The 23581-nt window shown below is 44.7% G+C and overlaps 14 protein-coding genes across 14 annotated transcripts; 7 read left to right on the forward strand and 7 right to left on the reverse strand.

The window, feature by feature from the left end:
• Nucleotides 1–487: 487 nt before the first annotated feature.
• On the forward strand, nt 488–1720 carry VTP01DRAFT_7398 (uncharacterized protein; the record flags this gene model as incomplete). The annotated part of the gene is made up of 4 exons (XM_069386405.1): nt 488–547; nt 609–750; nt 822–1450; nt 1514–1720. The coding sequence occupies 4 exons, from the start codon at nt 488–490 to the stop codon at nt 1718–1720; spliced, it is 1038 nt and encodes a 345-aa protein (XP_069241864.1).
• Nucleotides 1721–1998: 278 nt separating this feature from the next.
• Nucleotides 1999–3026, forward strand: VTP01DRAFT_7399 (uncharacterized protein; the record flags this gene model as incomplete). The annotated part of the gene is made up of 4 exons (XM_069386406.1): nt 1999–2277; nt 2347–2483; nt 2546–2782; nt 2852–3026. The coding sequence occupies 4 exons, from the start codon at nt 1999–2001 to the stop codon at nt 3024–3026; spliced, it is 828 nt and encodes a 275-aa protein (XP_069241865.1).
• A 61-nt stretch (nt 3027–3087) lies between these two features.
• VTP01DRAFT_7400 (uncharacterized protein) lies at nt 3088–4841 on the reverse strand (the record flags this gene model as incomplete). The annotated part of the gene is made up of 3 exons (XM_069386409.1): nt 3088–3510; nt 3574–4362; nt 4440–4841. 3 exons carry the CDS (start codon nt 4839–4841, stop codon nt 3088–3090), a joined length of 1614 nt encoding a protein of 537 aa, XP_069241866.1.
• A 998-nt stretch (nt 4842–5839) lies between these two features.
• On the reverse strand, nt 5840–6436 carry VTP01DRAFT_7401 (uncharacterized protein; the record flags this gene model as incomplete). The annotated part of the gene is made up of 3 exons (XM_069386410.1): nt 5840–5980; nt 6047–6333; nt 6409–6436. The coding sequence occupies 3 exons, from the start codon at nt 6434–6436 to the stop codon at nt 5840–5842; spliced, it is 456 nt and encodes a 151-aa protein (XP_069241867.1).
• A 349-nt stretch (nt 6437–6785) lies between these two features.
• VTP01DRAFT_7402 (uncharacterized protein) lies at nt 6786–9152 on the forward strand (the record flags this gene model as incomplete). The annotated part of the gene is made up of 14 exons (XM_069386411.1): nt 6786–6993; nt 7052–7105; nt 7168–7377; nt 7433–7558; nt 7625–7767; nt 7829–7906; nt 7960–8019; nt 8073–8231; nt 8296–8400; nt 8456–8603; nt 8660–8748; nt 8816–8915; nt 8977–9047; nt 9105–9152. The coding sequence occupies 14 exons, from the start codon at nt 6786–6788 to the stop codon at nt 9150–9152; spliced, it is 1599 nt and encodes a 532-aa protein (XP_069241868.1).
• Nucleotides 9153–9218: 66 nt separating this feature from the next.
• VTP01DRAFT_7403 (uncharacterized protein) lies at nt 9219–9908 on the forward strand (the record flags this gene model as incomplete). The annotated part of the gene is made up of 3 exons (XM_069386412.1): nt 9219–9495; nt 9555–9618; nt 9677–9908. 3 exons carry the CDS (start codon nt 9219–9221, stop codon nt 9906–9908), a joined length of 573 nt encoding a protein of 190 aa, XP_069241869.1.
• A 128-nt stretch (nt 9909–10036) lies between these two features.
• VTP01DRAFT_7404 (uncharacterized protein) lies at nt 10037–11102 on the forward strand (the record flags this gene model as incomplete). Its single annotated transcript, XM_069386413.1, has 5 exons — nt 10037–10079; nt 10137–10289; nt 10347–10468; nt 10563–10649; nt 10716–11102. The coding sequence occupies 5 exons, from the start codon at nt 10037–10039 to the stop codon at nt 11100–11102; spliced, it is 792 nt and encodes a 263-aa protein (XP_069241870.1).
• A 95-nt stretch (nt 11103–11197) lies between these two features.
• On the reverse strand, nt 11198–12415 carry VTP01DRAFT_7405 (uncharacterized protein; the record flags this gene model as incomplete). Its single annotated transcript, XM_069386414.1, has 5 exons — nt 11198–11482; nt 11555–11637; nt 11703–12154; nt 12224–12332; nt 12394–12415. 5 exons carry the CDS (start codon nt 12413–12415, stop codon nt 11198–11200), a joined length of 951 nt encoding a protein of 316 aa, XP_069241871.1.
• Nucleotides 12416–12476: 61 nt separating this feature from the next.
• Nucleotides 12477–13075, reverse strand: VTP01DRAFT_7406 (uncharacterized protein; the record flags this gene model as incomplete). Its single annotated transcript, XM_069386415.1, has 3 exons — nt 12477–12551; nt 12627–12802; nt 12865–13075. The coding sequence occupies 3 exons, from the start codon at nt 13073–13075 to the stop codon at nt 12477–12479; spliced, it is 462 nt and encodes a 153-aa protein (XP_069241872.1).
• A 1071-nt stretch (nt 13076–14146) lies between these two features.
• Nucleotides 14147–14453, forward strand: VTP01DRAFT_7407 (uncharacterized protein; the record flags this gene model as incomplete). Its single annotated transcript, XM_069386416.1, has 2 exons — nt 14147–14290; nt 14367–14453. The coding sequence occupies 2 exons, from the start codon at nt 14147–14149 to the stop codon at nt 14451–14453; spliced, it is 231 nt and encodes a 76-aa protein (XP_069241873.1).
• Nucleotides 14454–15181: 728 nt separating this feature from the next.
• Nucleotides 15182–16228, forward strand: VTP01DRAFT_7408 (uncharacterized protein; the record flags this gene model as incomplete). The annotated part of the gene is made up of 5 exons (XM_069386417.1): nt 15182–15244; nt 15300–15425; nt 15484–15677; nt 15734–15920; nt 15980–16228. 5 exons carry the CDS (start codon nt 15182–15184, stop codon nt 16226–16228), a joined length of 819 nt encoding a protein of 272 aa, XP_069241874.1.
• A 256-nt stretch (nt 16229–16484) lies between these two features.
• On the reverse strand, nt 16485–19037 carry VTP01DRAFT_7409 (uncharacterized protein; the record flags this gene model as incomplete). Its single annotated transcript, XM_069386418.1, has 13 exons — nt 16485–16754; nt 16815–16930; nt 16996–17042; nt 17097–17299; nt 17361–17732; nt 17796–17948; nt 18007–18103; nt 18170–18205; nt 18274–18417; nt 18475–18484; nt 18547–18627; nt 18686–18769; nt 18833–19037. The coding sequence occupies 13 exons, from the start codon at nt 19035–19037 to the stop codon at nt 16485–16487; spliced, it is 1818 nt and encodes a 605-aa protein (XP_069241875.1).
• Nucleotides 19038–19736: 699 nt separating this feature from the next.
• On the reverse strand, nt 19737–21598 carry VTP01DRAFT_7410 (uncharacterized protein; the record flags this gene model as incomplete). Its single annotated transcript, XM_069386420.1, has 5 exons — nt 19737–19993; nt 20066–20233; nt 20310–21269; nt 21334–21535; nt 21596–21598. 5 exons carry the CDS (start codon nt 21596–21598, stop codon nt 19737–19739), a joined length of 1590 nt encoding a protein of 529 aa, XP_069241876.1.
• Nucleotides 21599–22357: 759 nt separating this feature from the next.
• VTP01DRAFT_7411 (uncharacterized protein) lies at nt 22358–23529 on the reverse strand (the record flags this gene model as incomplete). The annotated part of the gene is made up of 8 exons (XM_069386421.1): nt 22358–22434; nt 22487–22638; nt 22697–22742; nt 22801–22924; nt 22985–23113; nt 23167–23248; nt 23297–23427; nt 23479–23529. The coding sequence occupies 8 exons, from the start codon at nt 23527–23529 to the stop codon at nt 22358–22360; spliced, it is 792 nt and encodes a 263-aa protein (XP_069241877.1).
• Nucleotides 23530–23581: the final 52 nt, after the last annotated feature.

The raw sequence follows: 23581 nt of genomic DNA on the forward strand, positions 1-23581 counted from the left end.
GGAATCCGACGGTGTATTCCTCGTATCTCGGTGCTTTGTAACGCAAACCTTTATCTGATGCCTTCGGGAATCTCTGTATTCTGAGTGGTCATTATGAATACAGTTGAGAAGGAGACTGTAAAGTGGCGTTGAACTATTCCCTATTCCAACGTTAAATGAAGTAATATCCTCGTTTTCTTCTGGTCATATACTAACAATGCGCTCAGTATCTTTGATTTGCAGGATGGTTTGGACCCAATTGCATTAAGCGGACCATAGTAGAAAGGATAGAACGTGTTTTTCGTTTTGAATGAAGTCTGTTTTACTCGATGAAGAGTGCATAAATCTAGAAAACGTGGATTGCCGGGATTTGGAGGTTTCTTCGCCCAGTGCCGTTGCTTCTTTGGCAGTGGCAGCGGCACTGATGAGGTCGCTGGGATTGAAAAATATCAGTGTAAAATTTTGTAGGTTTGTTGGCACAAGAGCTGATTCACCTTATTGAATCGCAATGGAAACAATTGCCCTGCCTGTCTCGGAGCCTTTGCAAGCTGTCCAACTCGACGGTCTTGTAAGAAGCTATTGAATCATATATTTGCAAAGCGTTGACTAATCTGTGCCTGCAATGCAAGGTCGTGTTGAAAATCATTAAACACTGTCGCGAATCTTACCCGAGCGATGTAACCGGTCAGCTTTTGGGCCTCGATGACAAGGGCGTTCTTGAAGTTACCAACTGCTTCCCTTTCCCTTCTGATTGTGACGAAAATGCTAGCGGTAATGCCATTAATTGAATGGTTAACGACTATCGCATATTGACGTTTTTCTCTGGCGATTGTTATTTGCAGCTCAATACCAGCTTGATATGATGCGATGTCTCCGTGCAGTCAACGTCGATAACAACACTGTTGGATGGTACCGATCGGCACATCTGGGCAACTTTGTTGATCTCAACTTGATCGACACCCAATACAGCTACCAGAACTCATTGAGCGCCCATTCATGCGTCATCATTCACGATGTATCGAAAAGCGCTGCGCAGGGAAATCTGAGCTTGCGTGCCTTCCGACTTACAGATGCATTCATGAAGCAATATGAATCAAAGAAGTTCACAACTGAAAGCATTGCCAAAGCCAAGTTGTCATTCTCTTCTATTTTCGAGGAACTCCCTGTCAAAGTTCACAACTCTCATCTTGTCACCTTGATGCTCCACAATATCGAAATGCCCAAACTAGATGTCAACCGTCTTCGATCCCCAGCCACCTTCTCGTCGACACAATCCGATCTCGAGGAAGCAAAGCCATTGTCGCCCAACTTTGATGTACTTGACCTTGAGCTCGATCCTTTCATGCAAAAGAACCTAGAGTATCTCCTCTTCTGCTCCGATGTACAACAGCAAGAAGTCAACAACTACCAATACTGGCAGAGAAGCGTTGCTCGTGAACAGGCAAAGATGCAGGCTTGGCTGACCAAGAGAGTAAGTTTCTGTATATATGACTGAGTGACACACCCTTGCTCATCACCGCTCTCCTACTTGTAGAGACAAGAAAATGCTGCTCGTGCAGAGAAGGGACAGCCACCATTGCCAGAGGATGAAGTGAATACGGTGTTCAAGCTGCCACCAGAACCCAGCCGCTTAGATTCCATGATCTTGACGGCTCAAATGCATAACTTTACCAAGCAACTCAACCAATTCGCTGGACCTAGCTTAACAAGATTGTATAGCATCCAAGAACTGCAAAAGTAATAGCAATAAACTTGTTTCTATGGTTGTAATTGGAACATCCCAGTGTGCGGGACAAAGGATCTGCGGAAGGAAGAAAAGTCTGGTTTGTTGTCGCACAGACCTCGCCCACTCCCATTTTCCTGCGATCCTCTGTGGTTTTTGTTTCACAGCTGGTATTGAGGGGCTTTGAACGACGACTCCGCGTGCCCACTCTTTCTTTGGTTCTTCATTCCCCACCGCACTGTTGCGCTTATCCGTTCTGCATTCCCTGCTCCCCACCCGCACTTCAGAGTCCGGCTATGGATATCAACAACCTACTCAATCGTACCGGCCAACCGGAGGACGAGTCTAAAAAACACAAATGCACGTGGGCAGATTGCAACAAGGAATTTACACGTCGATCTGACATGGTTCGGCACCAACGAAGTCATACTGGCGAGAAACCGTTTGCTTGTACTTGGCCGGGATGCACGCGACGTTTCATTCAGAGATCGGCCTTGACTGTACACTATCGAGTACATACCGGGGAGAAACCGCATATCTGTGAAGTGGAAAGTTGCCGAAAAGCCTTTGCAGATGTAAGATGTGGTGCTGAGCCTCGTTTGCAGAAATACGTTGTATAATAATACATGTCTCGGCTTTTCTAGTCATCATCCCTGTGCCGTCATAGGAGAACCCACTCTGGAGTACGGCCCTTTGTTTGTCACTGCAAGCGAGCCTTCACTCGATTATCAATTTTGAACCGGCATCAACGTCAAGAACACCCAGAGATGCTCCAATCAGAGTAAGTTTTCGCTTCTTGCTTCCCCTGTAGATCAAATTGAATAATGAAAATTGTCATCTTAGAGCACCATCTGCAGACCCAAATACAGGAAATACAGGCGTGGAACCGACAAGCTCGACAAGCACAAGTCTCTCCACCCCAGCAGTAATATCACCACCGCCACAACCTTATGAATATACAGGCATTTCAGCACCACCACGACCTTCTTCTATGCCAATTCAAGCTCAAGCCCTCGGATTGTCGTCAAACTCGCGGCATCCACCCACATTCGTTTCCTTTGAAGCTTCCTCAGGAATGCAGTACGTTACTGTCGATTCAATACAGCATCCTGGTCAGAACTTGTATGCTTAAAATTGAATATTGTTTAGATCCTTATTCCAGTTGCCAGCACAAAACTCGCCATCCATCAAACAATCGCCATCTTCACCGCGCCCTCTTACACCGCCCAATCCCTCCTGTGAGCAATCACGGGTAGTATCTGTAACACCCTGGGTGACCCCCATTGTACCTATAAAGCATGAATGCAAAGATGTATCGTTGTAGAAAGTACTGAACAAATATAATCTTCTTTATGGGATGCTGCTATATATATACATATGTCAATTCACCTAAGACTGTTGGATCTTCTCAACTGCGACTGGCGGTGGCTGCTGTTGGTTCCCAACCGTTCTTTGCCGTCATGCTCAAAGATACGCCAGAATTTTAGATTTTCATCTGCGGCAGCTGTGGCGACAATTTGGCCATCAGGGCTCAATGCAGAATGGAGAATTCTGGAATCATGACCGGGAATATCGATGATCTTTTGTAGGTTGGGGTATGACCACACCGTCAAGTGATTGTTCGGATATCCATGAGTGGACACCAACTCCTTGTAATGTTTGGACCAGATGATAGAGGTTACTTGGGAACCCGTATCCACGCTGTGGACTCGAGCGCAACTCGACGAGTTCCAAAAGTGGATATGTCTATCATCGCGACCACCTCCTGTAGCTAGCAAACTGTTGTTCCAAGGACACCACGCTAGAGCCTAAAAACAGCACCGCAGTGAGCTACCATGCACTGTATACATGAATTTATATATATTGCACACCTTTACAGCACCGCGATGGCTGCTGGTTGTAAATTTGGGCCTTGCCGAACGTGCATCCCAGACATGAACGGTGTTATCGTTGCCGCCGCTAGCCAAGGCCAGGCCATCCCAACGCCATTTAAGACCGCATACTTCGTCTTCGTGTGCCTTGAGCTCGGCGACCTTGTGCCTTGCAACACGCACATCGTGGTGCCAGATAGTACCGTCGCGTGCACCGGAAGAGACCAAATGCTTATCCCACGAGAGAGAGCCTACGCGCGAGTACTGACCGACCATAGATCGTAGCTTGGTATTAGCCTCCACGTCCCACACTTGAGTATCGCCGGCGGTGGTACCAACAGCTAGGTAAGTACCGTCGGCAGACCATGCGAGCGACGAGACAGGATCTTGGTTGTTGTAGTTTAGAGCTTTGATAGTACCATTATCGGCATTCCAGAGGTAGACGGCACGATCAAGAGCAATAGCGACGACATTCAGGCTAGACCAGTCCAGCAAATTGAGGTAATAGTCATCTGCCATGTAGGGCGCGTCCAAAATTTTCTCCGGAGCGCTGAGAATGCGTCGTTGAGGTGGGTTGAGTTCACTGGCTCTTTGCGTATATTCCCGCCGTTGTTTTACATCCTCCTTGGCAGGCGGTTGTGGTCGAAAAGCAAGGATCCGCTGGTTTGGTGTGATTCCACATGCTTCCGCGTAAAGTTCCTGGAGAGTAGAGTTGCTCTTCTTTCGACTAATGTTATACTGAGCGTTCGCCATATTCATGCTGCTGCGATCAGGAATAAATCGGTCGTACTATTGCAAAATGTTGAACAGGTATGTATATCTCAGTCTAATGCTCCAAAAATTCAGGACATGCATGCAACTCTTACAATTTCCTTCTTTTCAGGTCTCTCCATGGGGATATTCAACCACGCCTTGCCGATAACGTCGAGAGGAGACTGTGCTGAATACGATCGCTTAAGCAAGTCGCGCCGATCGAGTTCCTTTTTGTTGCTGCTAGCCTCCTTCTTGCCGTCGACATCCTTCTTAATCGTACGCAGTGTACTCAAAAGACTTTGTTGCTTTGGCGCCGTTGTAGTTGGCTTTTTGCCTTTTGCTTTGCTGACGCCTGCTCCTGAAGCTTGCTTGGTCGTTGAAGGCGAAGTCGAATTTGGACGCGTCGCGACATCGCTCTTGTTGACAGTTTTGAAAGGAAGCCTGTACACACGAGCCGGAGAGGCAGGCGCCTTAAAGCTGTTGCTCTCACTCGACGCGGGAGACGATGGCGGCATGTAGCTAAAGGGAGGGAGAGAGAGAGAGAAAAAATGCGGTGGTCAGACGTGCTTCCTTTGTACAACTCCAGCAAATCTCGTGACTGCAGCGAGACTCCCAATTTTTTGCGTTGCCTCTCAAGGAAAGCAAACAATGGCGTGAAGCGCTAGCAACAATGAATCAAATGGAAACTAAATGTCCTTTGGTGCAAGTTGTATATTTCTTATTCGATCAGCTAGAGTGCAATTTAAGAGTAAACATTTGCTACGGTGAGGCTAATAAGGTCAGAGTGACCAAATACGGTCTGCAATAGCGCACTTTGTATGTAACCACGATGCATCGAGAACTGTTTCTGGACAATGAAAATATATCTTCACAGATAACTTGCGCCGTATGTTAATTACATGTAAAATAATAGTCATTCGAATGTGGGTCGCGAACGTGTACTACCGCAGAACATCATATAAATGTTGCACAATTCTTCCCTAGAGAAGTTAGTGTTGTTGAAGTTTTCAAATTTACCGCGGTGGTCAAGGTCATTTGCCTGAATGTGGGCCGCATCTCTCAATCTGGGTCGGCTATATGCGGTGAGGAAAAGGGTCTCAGCCCGGTGAATTAGTTCAAACATGCCTTTCAAGCAGTACATATCGACGGCGATGCTTTCGACGTTTCTGTGGCATCTGCAGATCATCGTAGCTGTCCGATCAAAAGCGCTCAATGTTCCATTGATATGTACCTGAGAAATTAGAGCAAATCGTAAGGATTCGTGGTCAAGTCGGCGTACGTGATGCAGACAAAGACTACAGGACTTTTTGAATGACGCAAATAGCTGAGCATGTCTAACGAACAGATGACCACAGAGAAGCTCCGTCTGCTAATGCATTAAGATCGTCATCTTGTGTATCACCATCACAAACGCAAACGGTAGTGACATCAAATCTGTTAACGTCACTGGAACGAATGGGTCTCGAAAATGCAGACCACCAGGAAACAAAAACACGATCCGCCTTGATCGAATCTAAAGTATGCTGATAATTCTTGCCAAGCATCGTGCTCTCTCATCGTTCGTCGTGGACGCCAAAGATGACTTGCGGGCATATCTAACTATAATGAATCTCTTCAGTTTCCAGACCTCGATCCGAATATGGTAGCTGTTGAGCTAGTTCTCGATCGTTTCGGCTAAAATGCCAACCAAAGACATCGGAAAGAAAAAGAACACATTGACCTCGTGATTGAGCTCCTGGCGCGGCATGCTAGTAATCTGCCAGGCGATTCTTCCGAAATGACGGAAGCATATAGACAAATATATGAGTTGGTCGGGATGAAGTACGGCGTTGAGGCAGTTGATAGGCACCAAGGTCGTGCGCGAAGGCGAAATGGTGAAAAAGATGTTTTGACGTGCATGAGACGTACTAGAGACGTTTCCCAATAGGAGATAGTCACTATTGCGCGCTGCGTTGGACTCGTCCGACTGTTCAGATCCCACAACTAAACGCAACCGTGGAACAGCATCTGAAGATAACGCGGAGGGTCTTGTGATGTGTGTCAAAAGTCAAATCTGAGTCCAGCTTGTCCAGGTACAAGTACCTGGACTTCTGTAAACTATCGATCGCATGCCGAGTGCATTTCCACTGTAGACTAGAACTAGTAACTTTTCTAATATGTACGTATGCAGAAAGCAACCGGTGTGAAAAGCAAATACATATCTAGGCACAGCATCTTCAAATCGTGAGCGCAGTGCAGCCGTCAAAACTGAATAAAATGGAAATAACATATCCCATTACGTGCTCCTGTGCGATATGCTCGAATGCCTGAAGTCGATAATTCCTTGTTCCAGAGATGAAACGAAAGAGACATTCATTGGCTTCATTTCAGTGGGATGGTCCTGTGCACAGACCATCGCGGGACTTATCAAATCTGCAGGCCAAAGTTAGGAAGAAAAGCTTTGCGCAACTTTTAGCGAAATGGTTGATACCCAAGCGTGGATCGCAAACGTGACAAGCCAGATCGGCGGATATGATGCGATTATTAGCGAGCTCGTAAATCAAATTTGGATTCTTCAGTCAAATGCTGTGAACGATGCAAGCAATGCAAAGCTGCCGCGATCAAAAGGCGCTGTCATACACGGAAGGCCCGGTACAGGGAAAACAGCGTTGGCCTTGGCTGTAGCAAGCGAGTATCCTCACGAAAATTATGTTGGGAGCTTACTCGAGTCTTATACATATTTTAGAGCATTCGAATATACCCTACTTTGTACTTAATGCACCCGACCTGTTCCAAGCAGGTAACAACAATGCAATGAAAAATTTCATTTCTACAGGATTAATTCTCACAGCTATTGTATAGAGGAAGGCGCTAGCGAAGCTAAACTGCTGAAGCTGTTCAAATCTGCACAGCAGCACCCATTCTCCATCGTTATTCTAGACGAGTTGGATCTTCTAGCCGTCCGTCTAGCAGGGAAGAAAAGCGATCTCGATATTCGAGTGGCCGCAACATTGAAAGATATACTGGACAATGTAAATACACATGATAGTCAACATTCCGTTTATGTTATAGGTATTTGCCGTACTTGATCGGCCCGCTGTCAATCGACTAACAACGTTCGACAAAGGTCTGACCAGCCGCCTGCATGCAATCGATCCTTGCTTTTTGCGTTCTGGCCGATTAGATACCATTTTCGAATTGACTATAAAGACGCCGTTGGCGCGGCAGCAAGTCCTTGATATACTCGCACGACGCAAGTATGGTGCGCCCTGTATGATTTAGGCTGTTTATTAACTTGGAAGTCGTGTTTCGTTTCTAGGTTTACCATTTGCATCCTCGCAAGACAGGTCCGTAATCATTGAAACAGTGTCAAAATCGACGCACGGCTTTGTTCCGAGCGATTTACAGAATTTGTGTACGCAAATACTTTTGCAACTTGTTAAGCAAGGTCAAACGCCTCTCGTAGGTCTTGCTGAAATCAACTTTTGCTGACGCTTCGCGTATTAATGCTTTTGTGCACTAGCCTACAGTTAGCTTACATCATTTTGAGGAAGCACTTAAAATCGTGCAGCCTTCCAGTATGAATGAGTATGCTGTCAAGGTAGGAACTCCATATGGAGCCATCTGTAGCCTGTACTGACATATCGTGCAAAGTCCTTGAACATTCGCTTTGAAGATATTTTTGGTATCGATTCCATTATCCAGGAGATCAAGGTTAGATTGAATCTGCTATATATCACAGTGGATATTCATTGCTCCCAATCTAGACATCTGTTATCAATCCGTTCCAAAATCCTCGTGACTATATTACTCTAGGCATTTCTCCACCTAGAGGCATCCTTGTTCACGGTCCACCGGGAGTCGGCAAGACAATGCTTTGCTCTGCGTTGGCCGCAGAGTCCGGCGTTAATTTTATGTTCGTCGAGGTAATGCTATCTGTTAGAATGCTTAAATTTTTATTTCCTGCATTTGACAAACAGTCTTCATCAGAGTTCGCAGATACGATCCAAAATTGTGGGAGAATCTGAAAAGAATCTAGCAAAACTGTTCTCGCAAGCTCGTGCAAATGCACCTTGCATACTCTTCATCGACCAAGTACGTTTCTGCATACTTTCAGTCAAGATTTCTTGTCGTGCTGATAACTTACCAGATCGACATGTTGCTGCCTAAACGAGGCACTAGCTCCAGCTCAGAAAATACAAGTGACAGGATTATAACAAGCTTTTTAACGGAAATGGACGGCCTGCTGACCCAACGCAGCATGGAGACAGCGCATATTGATGTGTTGGTTGTAGGAGGTAGGTGCATGTACTTTTGGATTCATTGCATATATGGTTGACCTCTTTGATGAAAGCTACAAACCGGATGCATGTTATGGATCCGGCTGTGCTCCGCCCTGGACGCTTCGATGAGCATATATATATTCCTTTACCTGACCAAGAGGTAATGTTACAAAAAAGGAAACATGTAGTTATTGTTGTCAGCCTTTGGTCTCACTTACATTCCACAGCAACGTTTGGCAATTATTGATGGCTTGTGCTCAAAAATGCCCACTACTCTCACACATGAGGATCGCGTACGATTATCTGCGGAAAGCGAGGGGTTGACAGGTTGGACATAGAATGGTCTTCTTGACTGTTTCGAAATCTCATCGTATGTATTCGTTTCTAGGTGCTGATTTAGCAAATATTTTCCGGGAAGCAGCGATGGCAAGCCTTCGAGAAAATTTACAAAGCGACAAGGTAACGTTTTGTAGAATCTAACGAGTTATCGGCATGTTGTTTATTTAAATCGAGCAGATCACACTTGAGCATATCATGAGCGTAAAAAACCTTGTGTCACAATGATCCCGAAGAATTTCCCTCCTCCTTTATCCTCCATTGTTCCGCGTGGCATGTGTCTCTAAATTAAACATGTCTAATCTGCAAATCGCTGCCGGTTCCTACCTATTCTTTGGTACCGCAACGCCGTTCCTAGTTAGATGGAGCTATTTCCGAGATTCGCTTGTTCCAAGATTAAGTTACGAACTGGGTCTTCATCAGATCCCGTCCGACGCCACCGTCTTGAGCGTGGCTGCCATAGCCTTGTATACATATGTTCTCCTGCCAATTGCTGCTGACTTGGCTAGAAATTGCCGGACCGGCGGCGAGCTCGAGCAGGGCATATCTGGTCTCCAGCAGCTTTTTCCTGGTAAATTAATACAATGAATCCAACAATAGAGACCATTGTTTAATTGAGGAAAAATGCAGCCTTCATTGCATCCAGCTTTTTGACGTGGGCTAACACGAATAGATTTGATCCGCTACGGTCTGGGTAAGTTTAGCGAATCTTGTTAGAATATGATTAACTGCATTACCAACGAAAACTGAAGGTTTATCATCCTACAAACACTTTCTCTCTTTTTGCTGCCATTGACTCACTATGTCGGATATCCTACCAGTCGTTCCGTTGTGAATATTGCCTATCGATGCGTGCTTGCGTGGACGTTATTTTACAGCATTATGCCTCGCGAAACATCATATATAATCAATCATATTGTACATGTATTTGATCCATTTTACGACACCTATCCACTTGCAGTGCAAAAACCAGTGTTTATCTGAATAAATCTATTGATTTGGCAAACAGGCATGCATCACACATGATAACCCAAAAGTTTCGTAGCCCGCAAAGAAAAAGAGAATTGCATTTCCGCCCTTTCTTCCCCAGTCCTTCTTTGTCACCAACGACCATGGCTGTGCGGTTAGATCCCGATCAAACAATCGCTTTTGAGCGTAAGCGAATCATGCACTCGCATGCGTCTATTCTTATTCACAAATTGCCTCTGAAAGGTCCCTTAACACGCATTGTCAAGTCGTCTATTCACATCTACAACGATAGTAACGAGCCCGTTGTGTTCAAAGTTAAGACGACCGCTCCAAAGACATACTGCGTACGGCCCAATGTCGGCCGTATTGCTCCCCTTTCCTATTTGACAGTGCAAGGTGAGCTTGCTTGGAGATTGGGAAAAGCCTGTACATTCTCTGATTGCCTTGCTATAGTTCTCCTCCAGCCGTTTAAGGAAGAACCTCCAAGCGACTTTACGTGTAAGGACAAGTTCCTTATCCTGAGTATGCCGGCTGGGGACAGCAATGCAACCACTTCTGATGATATCCATCGACTCGTAAGCACAGAATGAGAGAAAGAGAGAGGAGGGAGAGAGAAGATGGGAACACAGCGTAGCTTAACTGAAATAAATTGCGTGATGTTGATGCTAGTGGACCGCTGCCGAGTCGTCGGGTAAGAAGAATAATATCTCACAAACCAAGCTTCGCTGCGCATACGTTCATCCTGTCGAAGAGAAGGTACGTGGATAATTGTTTCAAGACAGTGTTTTGTCATTCGCTGGTTCTAATCTGTCATGGTGATAGAAGGTTGCATCAGAGTCATCTGCACCAGCAGTTCCGCCTCCTGCTTATGAAAGCATACCAACAGTAGAAAAGGTCATAGAAGATCGAAAATTCCCGATTAGCAATGGATACGCCGACAAGTCCCCCGTGCCAGCGACCTCCACCTCTGCTGATGCGCGTGAAGAAACCCAAAATGCAGTGCAGGACTTGAAGGCAAGGTTGGAGCAATATGAGAGGGAGCTATCTGAACTGCGACAACGTAAAATCCAGCAATCTGAACCCGTCGCTGCAGTACCAAAAGCCGCTGTGCAAACCGTTAGCAGCAATGGCGGCTATCCTCCGCATGTTCTTATCCTGGTAGCACTACTTTCTTTCGCGGTCGCATATCTCTTACTCTCCAAACAGTAAATCAACCATACCTTATCCTCGAACTTCAATGCTATTATTTTCCCTTTTTACTTTGATCGATATTTGAAAGTATACATTTTTTCTCAACTCTACACTTAATCGCGCTTAATCTCACGCTTGACTTTCATCGCCTTGTAATCACCGTTGAAGGGGATAGCAATTTTCATGAGTTCAGTCAAGACATTCCAGTCAAGCACCTTGGTCAAGCCGATTTTCATGATGACTGTAATGATACCCTGGTCAGCAACTACGACCTTGCCAGCATTGCGGCAAATCGTATCAGCAACGACTGACGGAGGAGAAGAGATCTTTTGAGCCGAAAGCAATGCCGACATTTTGCCAGCGTTGCTGTAAAAGTTGGAGTTGATGGGAGATGGGTGCTAAACAGACGAAAAAGGAGTCAGTTGGACGTTTCGTATAATTAGATCCATAAACCGTCGTGATCTGCTTACCACAACCAATACATCAATTCCATCTTCAGCGTGCTCGGCAGCAATCGAGGCGGCAAAGGTTGTCAGAAAGTCCTTGGTGGAAGCTAAAGGACATTGCAATCAACTAAGCATACTTGATGCCCAGCATATCATCTTCATCTAGACTTACCATACAGAGCACCCATCGGGTTTGGGATGAAACCAGCGCTGCTCGATGTATATGTCACCAGACCGCGAAGTCCTTTGTCAAGCATCTTATTCAAAAAGTGATGAGTAAGCACGAGACAAGCAGTGACGTTAGTGTGGTAGTTGGCCATGGAGCGTCCAACAGCAGTGTCAGCGAAGCATCCAGTCGTGATGAAACCAGCATTGTTGCAGACGATCTGGACAGGAATATCATCGGTAGCTTTCTTTACGGTTTCCAAGTAATCGCCGGTAGCATTTGACAAGTCGCAGCCGACAAAACGGAACTGCTGCTCTGGGAACTCTTCAACAATCTTCTTCTGAAAGTCGGCAAACATGGCATCGTCGAGGGCAACAACAACAACGTTCAGTTTCTGGGAAGCCAGCTTCCGGACGAGTGCAGCACCGATACCAGAGGATCCACCAGTTACCAGGGCCCTAATATTAAGAAAACATGCCATTATAAATACGCGTATACAATACAGTTATTTTGTAAGCAATACGTGCCACTGCGCATTGTACTTTGCCTTGAGATCTTGCTCCTTGCAAATGTACGCGCCGTAGAAGACTAACAACAAGTAGCTTACAATGGATATGAAACCAACCCAGGAGAAGACTGCTCAGGTCATGAGTTTTAGTTCGTTGCAATGTAACAGCAAGTGTAAGTTTATTGGTACCAGTCGTGACAATGTCGAACATTACTGATGATGAGGAACAAGAGCCGGAGTTGTCCGCTTTTGACAGGCGCTCGAATCTTTCATCATGCGAGAATGAAGCTCTTCAAATTCTCGTAATCAGCACAGTCGTTTTCAACAAGTTGCTTTACAGGACCATCCTGCCAAACAGAAAAGAATCACACATGTGAGACAATACACGTTTCTTTAACGTGACTACAATTCTTTTCTTCTACCTTGGACCATTTTACGAGGGTTGGAATAGCAGGCACGTTGAAACGAACGCGGTAAGGATGGCTGGCATTGCCTTTCCATGCATTTCGGTCACCCACAGGAGCCTCGACAAGGATCGCATCCTCGGGAGCTTCGTTCAAGAGAGCCTTGCGGATAAGAGGATCGGCAATAACACAGTCTGTGAAGAAGTATGAGTACAGTGAGTATGCAGCTCACTTCGACAAATGTACGCGATCATACCAGGGCACCAGGACTCTGACGTCTCAGGCACCTCAGTGCCAAAGAAAACAACGTACACGTTGTTGGACCTGGAAACTGCTTCTGCGATCTTGGTGTCGAATTCTTCAATGTTTGCTCGAACAGCTTTCATATTGCTAGTGGAGGAGGGAGGGTTAAAAGTTTCTGCAATTCTGGGACGCAGTTTTTCCGGTCCGATATCCGCATGCACCATTCTTGGTGTCATCTTCCCTTCTTAGTTTATTCGCCCAGCAGATCTATGCAGATATCGAAGGTATGTACGCTGCAAGTGAATTACAACATGAAAGCATTGTCTGCAACCAATACTGTACATGGAAATACAACGCAAGATCCTACGACCAATGTTTCATAGCGCTCAATGAAATCACAAGATATTCTGTTTGTGCGCACGAGAATTAGCAGTATGACGGAAACCTTGTTGAAGAATGAGCAGCATATTTTTACCCTCGTCATTCGCTTTGTTATCTGTTAACAGAGATACCATATGGGACAATAGAGTAGTATCATCTGATCAATTGAACAAAACCTGTGTCGGATTTGGAGTTCTATCGAAGACCTAACAGGCAAACGAAGTTCAGGTGTTAAGGTACCCTTCGACATCAAGACTGGCAAAGTCAGTATACGCAAACTTTTGTATGGAAATACCTGTATGTCACACGCCGTCAACAGGCTGTCGATCCTCTATGCAACGGCGCTTGCTATCAAGTATGCTATGCGAGCCTATTCATGCAAGAAGGCATACATGTGTATTCTTCTGGAAATGTAGTCGCAGTTCATGCTATCTACAGGAGTTCTGCATAGTTTCGCAAATGACCATTTACAGCTGGAAAGCGCAAATCCAGCACTCGACTCAGCGATGTAGATTACAATGTATACGCAAGAAATCAGAAGAGAAACATTGTTTCATGGAAGCCATTTCCATTCTCCTTCGCGTACGTAATTTCTGCTTTCTCCTCTTTCTTCCACCTTTATTCCTCATCGTTTTTATCTGTCATGGACATCAATCTACTTTTAAACCCTCAATGAGACGACGACAATCAGGATCAAAACCTGATACCATTCATATATTTGGCATTTTCTGGCCGAACGAGAGGGGCGACACGAATAGCAAGATTATCTAGCCTTTTGAGACAGCCATACAGCATCTAGGCTTAAATTTACCTTGTGTTAAATAGTTAACGACATACGTACATTACATGCTGTGTATCAAAAGGAAACGTTGGATGATATAGCAAAAATGCATACGATCCCGAGGCGAGATGCAATGAATCTCGCTAACCTCCACCTGCTCCGATATCTGGAGAACCTAGGCCAGTTTACAGAGCCGCCTCTATTTCTAAACCAGACTTTCCATGCCTATTGCTATAACCTCGTCAAGATGCATCCAAACCAGCAACCTCCGACAATCGTACCTAATGCAGATTACGAATGCTATCATGCATATATCTACTGACAAAAATGCAGTTTTGCTAATACGTGTTTAGGCACAGCGACATTCAACGCCATGGATCGCCGACTTACGAACTACTTTTGCTACTTTCCAGGAGTGCAGAACTGCCGATGATGACTAAAGTATTTCAGACGAGTAGAAAATTAACAAGCTTTTCCAGAGCAGAGGACTGAACATTGCATCCGTAGTCCCATTGTATGATATTCCAACAATGGAAACCAGCTTAATGAATATGACGGCCGAGAGACTTGGAAGAGAAGCTGTAAAAAGCGTGTAGCAGCCACGTAAACAATTTGACGGCGATTCTCATACTGTATGATCCCTAAATATTAAAGAACACGCGGCACGAAACATTCCCAGATATCTACATTCGAAGCAAGTTGACTTGTAAAGAATATTGATCATCATATCTCTATTTCTACAACTATCTATGTATGCAACAGAGTGCTAGTTTATTTTGCATAAACTCTGCGCTATTGATTATGCTCACACATGTCTCTGTTGGAAAGCGATATCATGTTCATATGCCACCCCTGGAATATTATCAAAGTGCGGCGTAAGAGCATTTGTAAGAGCTCAAGAACAGCAAGAGGGCATCAAGGTTTCTCTCGATGTCGGCCCTGTGTTCTCCAAGCTTCTATTCACATGTGCTAACAGTGTCGTAGTCGATGCAGTCGTTACGTGGAACAAGTATTACAAAAATAATAACAGATGCTGTAGGCGTCAGAAGCATATTGTAAACATACACTTCCTTAAAGGCTCAAAGTGGACAGGTTAAGAAAAACAGCAATAATATATAGAGTGGGATTGGCGACGAGTCGCTTTTTCTTTTCCTCCTTGTGATTAAGAATGGCAGATCAAGATCAGCGGGAGCGATCACAAACTCACGATGGCACGGTACAAAAAGCAAATGTAAGCTCAAGAAGGAAAGCATACATACAACTCGGTGCGAGCTGACTCGCTGCAGAGCACCCGAACCTGTCTCGTTGTAAAGCATGTACCATCGTCGCTCGTCAACGATCAGTCAAAGGCCAAAGCGTATTTTGAACAGTACAAAGCGATCGACACGCGAGTCATGACTGGAGTAGCAATGGTAGTACTATTACTCGCCCTCACCACTATAGGACCAAGTGCTCAAATACAAAGTTTAGAAAGGAACGGTGTTTTTAGACTTTGCCAATCCTGCCGACGCTAACGAAGCATATTACCGCCTTGAGCAAGAATCCAAGCGGAACAGCGAATTTGAAAAGCTACGCATAGAGTACGCGAAACCCGACCCGAAGCGAACATGGAACTATACAGATGATTATGGAAACAATGCCGAACCTGTTGCACCTAACCTGGGGTAAGATGATAATAGAGCAACATACCACACTGTGATTAGCACTGACCGATCCGTAGGATACAGTATCCATCCAACCCTCACTTGCGTTACAGATACCCTGATCCGACCCCTGAAATTCTCAGTAATATTATGCACGCTATAGCAACTGTTCCGCGGCTCTATGTGCAGACTTTGCATTTAATGAATAAGATGAACTTGCCGCCTCCGTTCGGACCCCTGCAAGAGGAGAGCATACCCGCAATGGTAATTTACGCATAACTAATTATTATCACATACATCGTTCGTCAACGCTTGTTTTTTAGATGAAACCAGGTGCAAAACGGAAGTATGACGAACTCGTAGCAAGCGATGAATCCGAGTTAGAATCAGATGAAGAAGAAAAGAACAGAAAAGAAGAAGAGGAGAAGAGGAAACGGCAGATCCTGGCTGCACAAGAACAAAAGAAAGCATTACTGCGTCAATCTTCTTCTGCAGCTACCAAAGCTCCTGCCCCGAGTACGACCGAATCGGATAAGAAACAAATAAAATTTGCTCTGAATAAGCCCTCTTGAGAACTGACATACCAGACGATCAATTTTTCTCGTTTCGCTAACATTTTGCAGGACAAGTTTTCCTTGAGTTTCGGTCGATTCTGCAGGTCTATAAATCCATCAATCAAGTTCAAGCACTTGGAGCCATTGATTGATCTCGCAGTGTTTACAATAGTATGTAGCTATTCAAACATCTATTCAATGCAGCATATAAAAGTACATAGATCTTATATAATCACGCGCTAATGCACAGTCTCGGTTTTCTACATTTCTGAGCCTAGTACGCTGCAGCTAATCCATATTTGCGAGGATCGCTGGCTGCATGCACGATTTCAGAAGAGATTCTCTGAACTGCTTGAACAGCGGAGACTCTCGTATTTGGAGGCAACTGATATACCTTATGTCCTCGTTTCCGTAGATCGTCGATAATTCTACCATCGAAGTCTTCCTCAACTGCTATGACATTGGGCATCAGTTGATGATGTACCCGAGAAGCAGCAACTGCTTCGTATAGGTCCATTCCATAGTCAAGCACGTTCAATATAGTCTATTTTTCAGTCGCTTATTGAGAACCACGTTTTTATATATCTGCCGGACATCAACTTACATTGAGAGTTGCAGTCGGAATTAGAGATCCTCCCGAGGCACCTACAGCTATTTCAAACTTGGCATCTCGCTCGATGATAACTGGAGTGATGGATGATAATGGACGCTTTCCAGCTTCTGCGTAACATTAAATCAATACATTCCATCCTAAAAGAGAAGAATGGCTATCCTTTGAAACCTACCAACATAGTTATACTCGCTTGGGTACAGTCCAAAAGCATTGGGTTTTCTTTGATAAGTTATGTTAGGATACGATCTAACATTTGTAACTAGATCCACTTACCCAGGGATCGAAAAATCATCCATTTCGTCGTTAAGGATAATGCCGGTTACAGGGTCCATAAAGCGAGCTCCAAACAGGAGATTGACTGTAGACGTCAACGCAACAGCGCCGTCAAACTCGTCCACAACAGACAGATGCATGGTGCCATGTGACTCCACGTGGTCAAACTTTGGGTTGTAGTACAATGGTTGATGTGTAGTGTCCTTGTCGCCAAATGCATCTCAGTATACTTTTAAATGCTCTGCTCGATGTCGATCGACTTACATCAGTTATGTTTTGGCGGATCAACGATGCATATGTTTTGGTGACGAATTCATCAATCCGATCCATGTTCAACGTATAATCCGGATCACCAAACTCTGTTCTAAAGGCAAAGCCGTACTTTAAGGCTTCTACGAAGCGATGCACGTTTAGACCAGTGAAGCCTTCCACGCGAATATTATACAATTCCAGTAGGTTGAGCACGCTTGCCACCAATGGTCCACTTGTAGGCGTGTTGCAAGTGGTAACTTTGCGGCCGTGATAGTATGTTGTGATAGGCTCTCGGATGAGTGCCTTGTAGCTTTGCATATCTTCCAATGTCAGGATTCCACCAGCTTGCTGCGTCGCATTCACAATGCTTTTTGCGATCTTGCCCTGTTTGAAGAATAGTTAATCAAGTCATGTTGAGCAAAAAGGTTCTGTATGCAGTAAACTTGCAGTGTAAAATGCATCCGGCCCTTCAAGAGCAATAGTTTCCAGAGTATCTGCAAGAGTAGGACGTCTAATCAAATCTCCTTCTTTCGCCAATGTACCATTCTGAGCGAAAACTTCCGCCCATTCAGGCAGAAATGGAAGCCACGTCTTGGCAGCCTTGAACAATGTTGTTGGTTAGCGTCTGAAGCAAATAGCAACGGGATTCAGACAGTACCTGCAATCGTTCTTCTAACAGTCGGGTTGCATAGAAGCCTTCTCGTGCTATTCTGATTGCAGGTTCAAACAAAGCAGCCCAGGGCAGTTTGCCGTGACTAAGTGGTGTATAAATGAACAGGCGTTATATATTGGAAGCATAGATTATATGTTAATTCTCTTACCGCTTATGTGCCAATTCAAATCCACGGATTTCTCCACTAATATCAACATTCATAAAAAGTCAGCTGAATGGAAATAATTGATGAGAAGAAACCTCCAGACTTACGGCACACCAACAGCTAATCCGCCATATTTTGCTAGGTCTGGATTTTCAACAAACATGTCGCGATGTGCCGCGGCCGGAGCAGTTTCCCGAAAATCAATAAACTCGTAGGTTCCATTTGGTGAACGAATCAGCATAAAACCGCCTCTGTAAAATCAAAGGTGTCAAACAAAGAGAGTCAATAGACCTTATGTGGTATCATACCCGCCAATTCCTATGTTCACATTGATATGCTTAGTAATCCAGAGTGTAACAAGTCAAAAAATGGATTTCTACCTGTTGCGAAGCTGTCAATAACACCGATGCATAGGGCTGATGCAATTGCTGCATCCACTGCATTTCCGCCCTCCTTTAGGACTTGTACATGCAAGCTTAATCCTCTTTTCCAAATTAATCGTCTATAATTATTGCATACCATCGACTCCCACATTCGAACACTCTTCAGCCTCGACTGCAACTGCAGCGCTCGAACCTGTCACGAGGCGTCCGTGATATGTTTCTAACAAGATTGTAAGAGATCATTCTCCTCATTGTCCATTCTTCCGTAAAAGTCGACGTCTACCTTGCGGACGGGAGTCGTGTTCCTTGACAATGAGCACCGCTGCTGTGCTTATCAATACAAGGACCACCGTCCCGAACGCGAGGCCTTTGAGAATGACCCGTATTAACGGCTGGTATCGATTCTCTCTACGATTGGAATCGCCCAGCAATGGCGCATTCTCGGCCTGACCACGTTCAACATTGTCGAGACCCGGTGTGCTTGACATTTAAAGTGGACGATAAAGAAGAAGAGCGCAGAATATGCAGATAATGTTGTTGTAGACTCAACTCCGGACATCCAGCTGGCAGTACCTATTGTGGGGGATATGCAAGACTCGCCATTTTTGTGCAGCTGTCGTAATATTCCTTTTCAGTCAAAGGCTACCAATCCGATTCTCCGAGATCGTCTTAGCGGGAGACTTAGCATAGCTGGCTTGCATGTTGTGTTAGTGAACCGAGTGTATGCATTTATCGAGTCCAGCAATGTAGATGATACTAGGTCCATGTGACTGGATCTATCACGTTGATAAATCACGATTCGCTGGGCCAAACGTGAATTTCGTGCTTTTCAAACCGTTCTTTTTTTGGTGTGCGGTGAAATCAAGTGCCGCATAATAAATACACCAGCGTTTTCGGGCCCATTAATTCTACTTCCTACTGCATCGCACACATTTCAAGTTGAGGGTCTAGCTTTTTCTACAAAAATCACCAGGGCAAAGCTGTCAAAAGCATGAAAGGTATGGGCCCATTGGCTAAATGATATCATATCGCCTACATTTCGCAAAGAATTTGTAACAAAGTATATTATGATGCTTTTTTCGTTGACAACATATAGTGAAAAAAGGGGGAAACAACACAGACGTAAATGAAATGTACAAAATGCAAACGGAATGGGTGGAGAAAAGGTTTGTAGAGACAGATTTGACTTAGTCCTTGCTCTTCTTTTCCTTCTTGTCCTTTTTCTCTTTCTTTTCCTTCTTGTCCTTCTTTTCCTTCTTGTCCTTCTTCTTGTCCTTCTTTTCTTCCTTTTCTGCCTTCTTCTCTTCCTTCTTTGCCTTCTTCTCTTCCTTCTTTGCCTTCTTCTCTTCCTTCTTTGCTTTCTTCTCTTCCTTCTTTGCTTTCTTTGCAGACTTCTCCTCTTCCTCCTCGGGCTCAGCAGATCGCTTCTTGCCTGCAGTTTGGACTAGACGACAGGTAATATAGTTAGCGACATTGCAGCCTTGGACTTCACATTACAATACACAAAGGAACGTACCTGGCACTTCTTCTTGCACCTCTTCCTCATCATCGAGGGCTTCGAGGCTTTCAATGACTCGTTTCATTACATCCATGTTCTTCTCGGTTGGCGCACCATTTTCAAAATAAGCAAGACGTTCTTCGATCTGGTTGCGAAGAGCTTGGCCGAATTTGTCGGTAGGGTTTTCTGGTTTATGCAAACAGCTCAAGTTAGTTTTCACGGTATACAGCGAAGAAAATAAAAAGAACAATGTAAATCTTACCAGAGAAGCAGTCAATACGGGATGCAATGGTACATTTGTTGGCAAGGAATCGGGAGATGCGGCCCTTGTTCTTCTGACCGGCACGTCCAATAAAGGAGGAGTGATAGATAAGACCATATTTCGGGGTCTTGCCTCGAGTCTTCAAAGCTCTGAAAAGCGCCTTCTCAGCACCCAAGATCTGGAGCGTGGAAGCAGGGTATTTGCTGAGGTTTGTCAGCGAACCAGCCTGAGAGATCAAACGAGCACCGACAACTTCACCAATCAGTGCTGCCAAGTTGGGTGCGACGTGGTTCATTTTGGAGACTAGATACTCGTGAAGCTTCTTTCGATAGTCGGCCAAATTAATGACACGGTCGGCGAAGTTGAGCACGTTGATCATGTCGACTGGTGAGATATCGGTACCCATCGAAGCACGTGCAGCATCCACGATTTGTCTTGCTTTGCTTTCATCTTCGTCAAGAATCTCAGTAAGGGCTTCAAGGTGTTCTTCAGAAACGTCGGCTTTGTTCTTAAGAACTTTAACAAGTTTGGCGTATTTGTAGTTGTCGTTGACAATCTTTACAAGTTCAGGGAAATGCCAGGAATACCATTCCTTGACGCGCATCGCAAAAGTGTTGATATCTTTATCCAGCTGGTCGAGCAACGCAATGGCCTGGATGATCATGTTGTCGGATCGGTTTACGTTGAACTTGACCTTGGCACGCGAGTAACTGTGACCAAGACCCAGTTGTGCCTTTTCAATATCGCCCTCCTTGAGTTGCGAAAGAAGCTTTTCAGCCCAAAGACGGATACCACGAATCAATTCTTGAACCATCTCGTCTGTTACACACTCGTAGCCCAACTCGCTCTTAATAGCACCTGCCAAGTTCTTCTCGGCAACACCAAGTTGAACCTTTGTCTTCTTTCCAGGCTTTGGCAGATTCATCTCGAGAAAAGCTTTCAATGAGCTGTTTACAACGCCTAGCGAGACATCGAGTTTTAGTCATCCTTTTGAAACATGGTATTCGCGACCTTTGTCAAATACCTTCAGATACGTCGTTCGCGTTTTCCAAAGCATCTGCAGCATTCTTGAATGGTGCAAACGACTTGAGCTTGACCATCTTGCCGAACTTGGGGAGGTCCAACACGGTCTGCTGCACTTCCTCCAATTTGGAACCGATCTCCTCGGATTGCAGGCGCTCAAACAAGGCGTAGCCTGATGCAGTTTCAAAAAGTATATAGTTTGCCTACATTGAATGCGTTAATGTTCAGTTTCCCGTCAAGTTTGATAGTATGTGTGAGGTTACCATTCGCAAAAATGTGGAAGGCTTGGACCTGGAGAAAAGGAAGACAAAAGTAGAGGAAAAATTCAATGCGCAATTGTGGCTTGTGCATTATCCTGCTCTGCGGAGTGGCCGGCCAGCGATTGCATCAGGATGAAGGGTGATAGAACAGGTTTTTCCTCGTATTTTGCGGCTAAGAACAAAGATACTTGCGTTCAATCATTTGTATTTTTGCATCCATGTGAATGGTAACAAGGACATTCAGATGTGCAGCCGTTGCGGTGATTGGCTACTAACTGAGGGCGTACATAGTAAATAAGAGGTAATGAAAAAGAGAGATCATTATTCTAATAAGCTTTAGAGTAAGTATAAACTTTCAATGGCTTTGCAGATAGTCGTTTTCACATCCTGATATAGGGGTGACCGTTTGTAGTGATATAGTTCAATTTACGCAACATATTAAAGTATTATTACAAGGAAGACTTCGCTACAATTGTCCCATGATTGTTCACGGCTTAACGAAACACATCCTCAGCTGTGTCCGCAAACAAGGCATCCGCCTCTCGGCCTACCTGGATGATTGGCTTCTCATGGCATGGTCGGAGGCGGAAGCGACAATCCAAGCAACGATGGCCCAGAGCCTTCATTAACGCGGGACCTGCTCGCTTCTATAATCGAATTTGACGACGTCGTTCTAGACCATGTGTTTGAAACAGGGCATTTAACTTGTTGCTCAATACCTTCTGGGTAGGATGAACAAGGGACATTTGCGAAGAAAGCTTTGATTCATTTGTGTGCTTTATTTTGGTCGTTTTCTGTGGGTCTCGGTGATGTCCATAAATGTGCAATATGATTTATTATATCTATTTATACACTTAGAGTTGGCCTCGTCATGTTTGCAAAGTAATTTCTTACCGGTCAATGCGTCAACCTCGTCAAAGATTCTGAGTAACTGGTTGTCAAGATACTCAGTTGATATTGGTACGTTTGCGGCCCGAAGCGCGTACAGCAAGCATGAAACAGCTATGTACTCTGGCGGGTACATAAGACAAAGTTCGGAAAGCATGCTACAAAGCAGTGTCAATAAGGTGAAATAATGCATAAGCTGAATGTCTATGCTTATACCAGTCATTTGCAATCGTCCACGCAGTGTTGATGATTTCCGTTGACGCTATTTCAATATCTCAGTAGAATTCAAAGTAGATATGAGATGTTGCGCATTGACTTACCGCCGAGCATTTCTCCAAAGTAGGTCAAGTATTCATGCGGATGTATTACCGCTAAATCGAAACATAAGCTTTGAAGTACAACCAGCTCGTTATATACGATAGCTTCTCGCCAACGACCAAAGGTCTGTAAAGTGTTATATAAATCAAGCTGTGACTGCAAAGTCTGTAACTAAGGAAAGCATACATGTTTCTTAACTTCATTTTGATCTTGGCCACTGAACTTGACGAAGACGCTTGCATTAATGATGTCACTCAACCTTCGATGAGCATTCTCTCCTTTGGATGCTATAAAGATGCAAGTCGTTGCAATGTGCTATCATTGGATTTAGAAGTTTGATGTTCCCATGTAAGCTATATAATTGTTACCTTAATATTATGTTCCTTGAAAGAATTAACAGCAAAGAATCGATGGAAATACACCATTGCTGTAGCGATAGCTAGCTGCGGTCTACGAGTAGTTAGCAACGTCTCTCTGTGTCATTATCGACAGACTTACAAGGCCAGCCGACATCCTACGACCTGAATGAATGAGCAGCCGAGTTTGCGGTACCAGCATTCTTCATTGGCTGACATGCGATGTTTCGCGATGGAAGGGAAAAGTTGGGCTTCTTCTGGAGCGAATAGCCACTGGAATAACTTTAGAATGCAAACAACTCGTGCACAGTTTGCATTGCTTACCTGGTTCATTGTAAAGATACTGTACAAGTGAAAGGGACGTAGTGCTGCCATTGAAAAACTTGTAGGACATTGAAAACTGCTGCATACGCGTGAAGTTTGTTAT

This window comes from Rhizomucor pusillus (genome assembly GCF_041956525.1).
Source record: "Rhizomucor pusillus strain CBS 183.67 unplaced genomic scaffold VTP01scaffold_4, whole genome shotgun sequence".
Classification (NCBI taxonomy): Eukaryota; Fungi; Mucoromycota; class Mucoromycetes; order Mucorales; family Lichtheimiaceae; genus Rhizomucor; species Rhizomucor pusillus.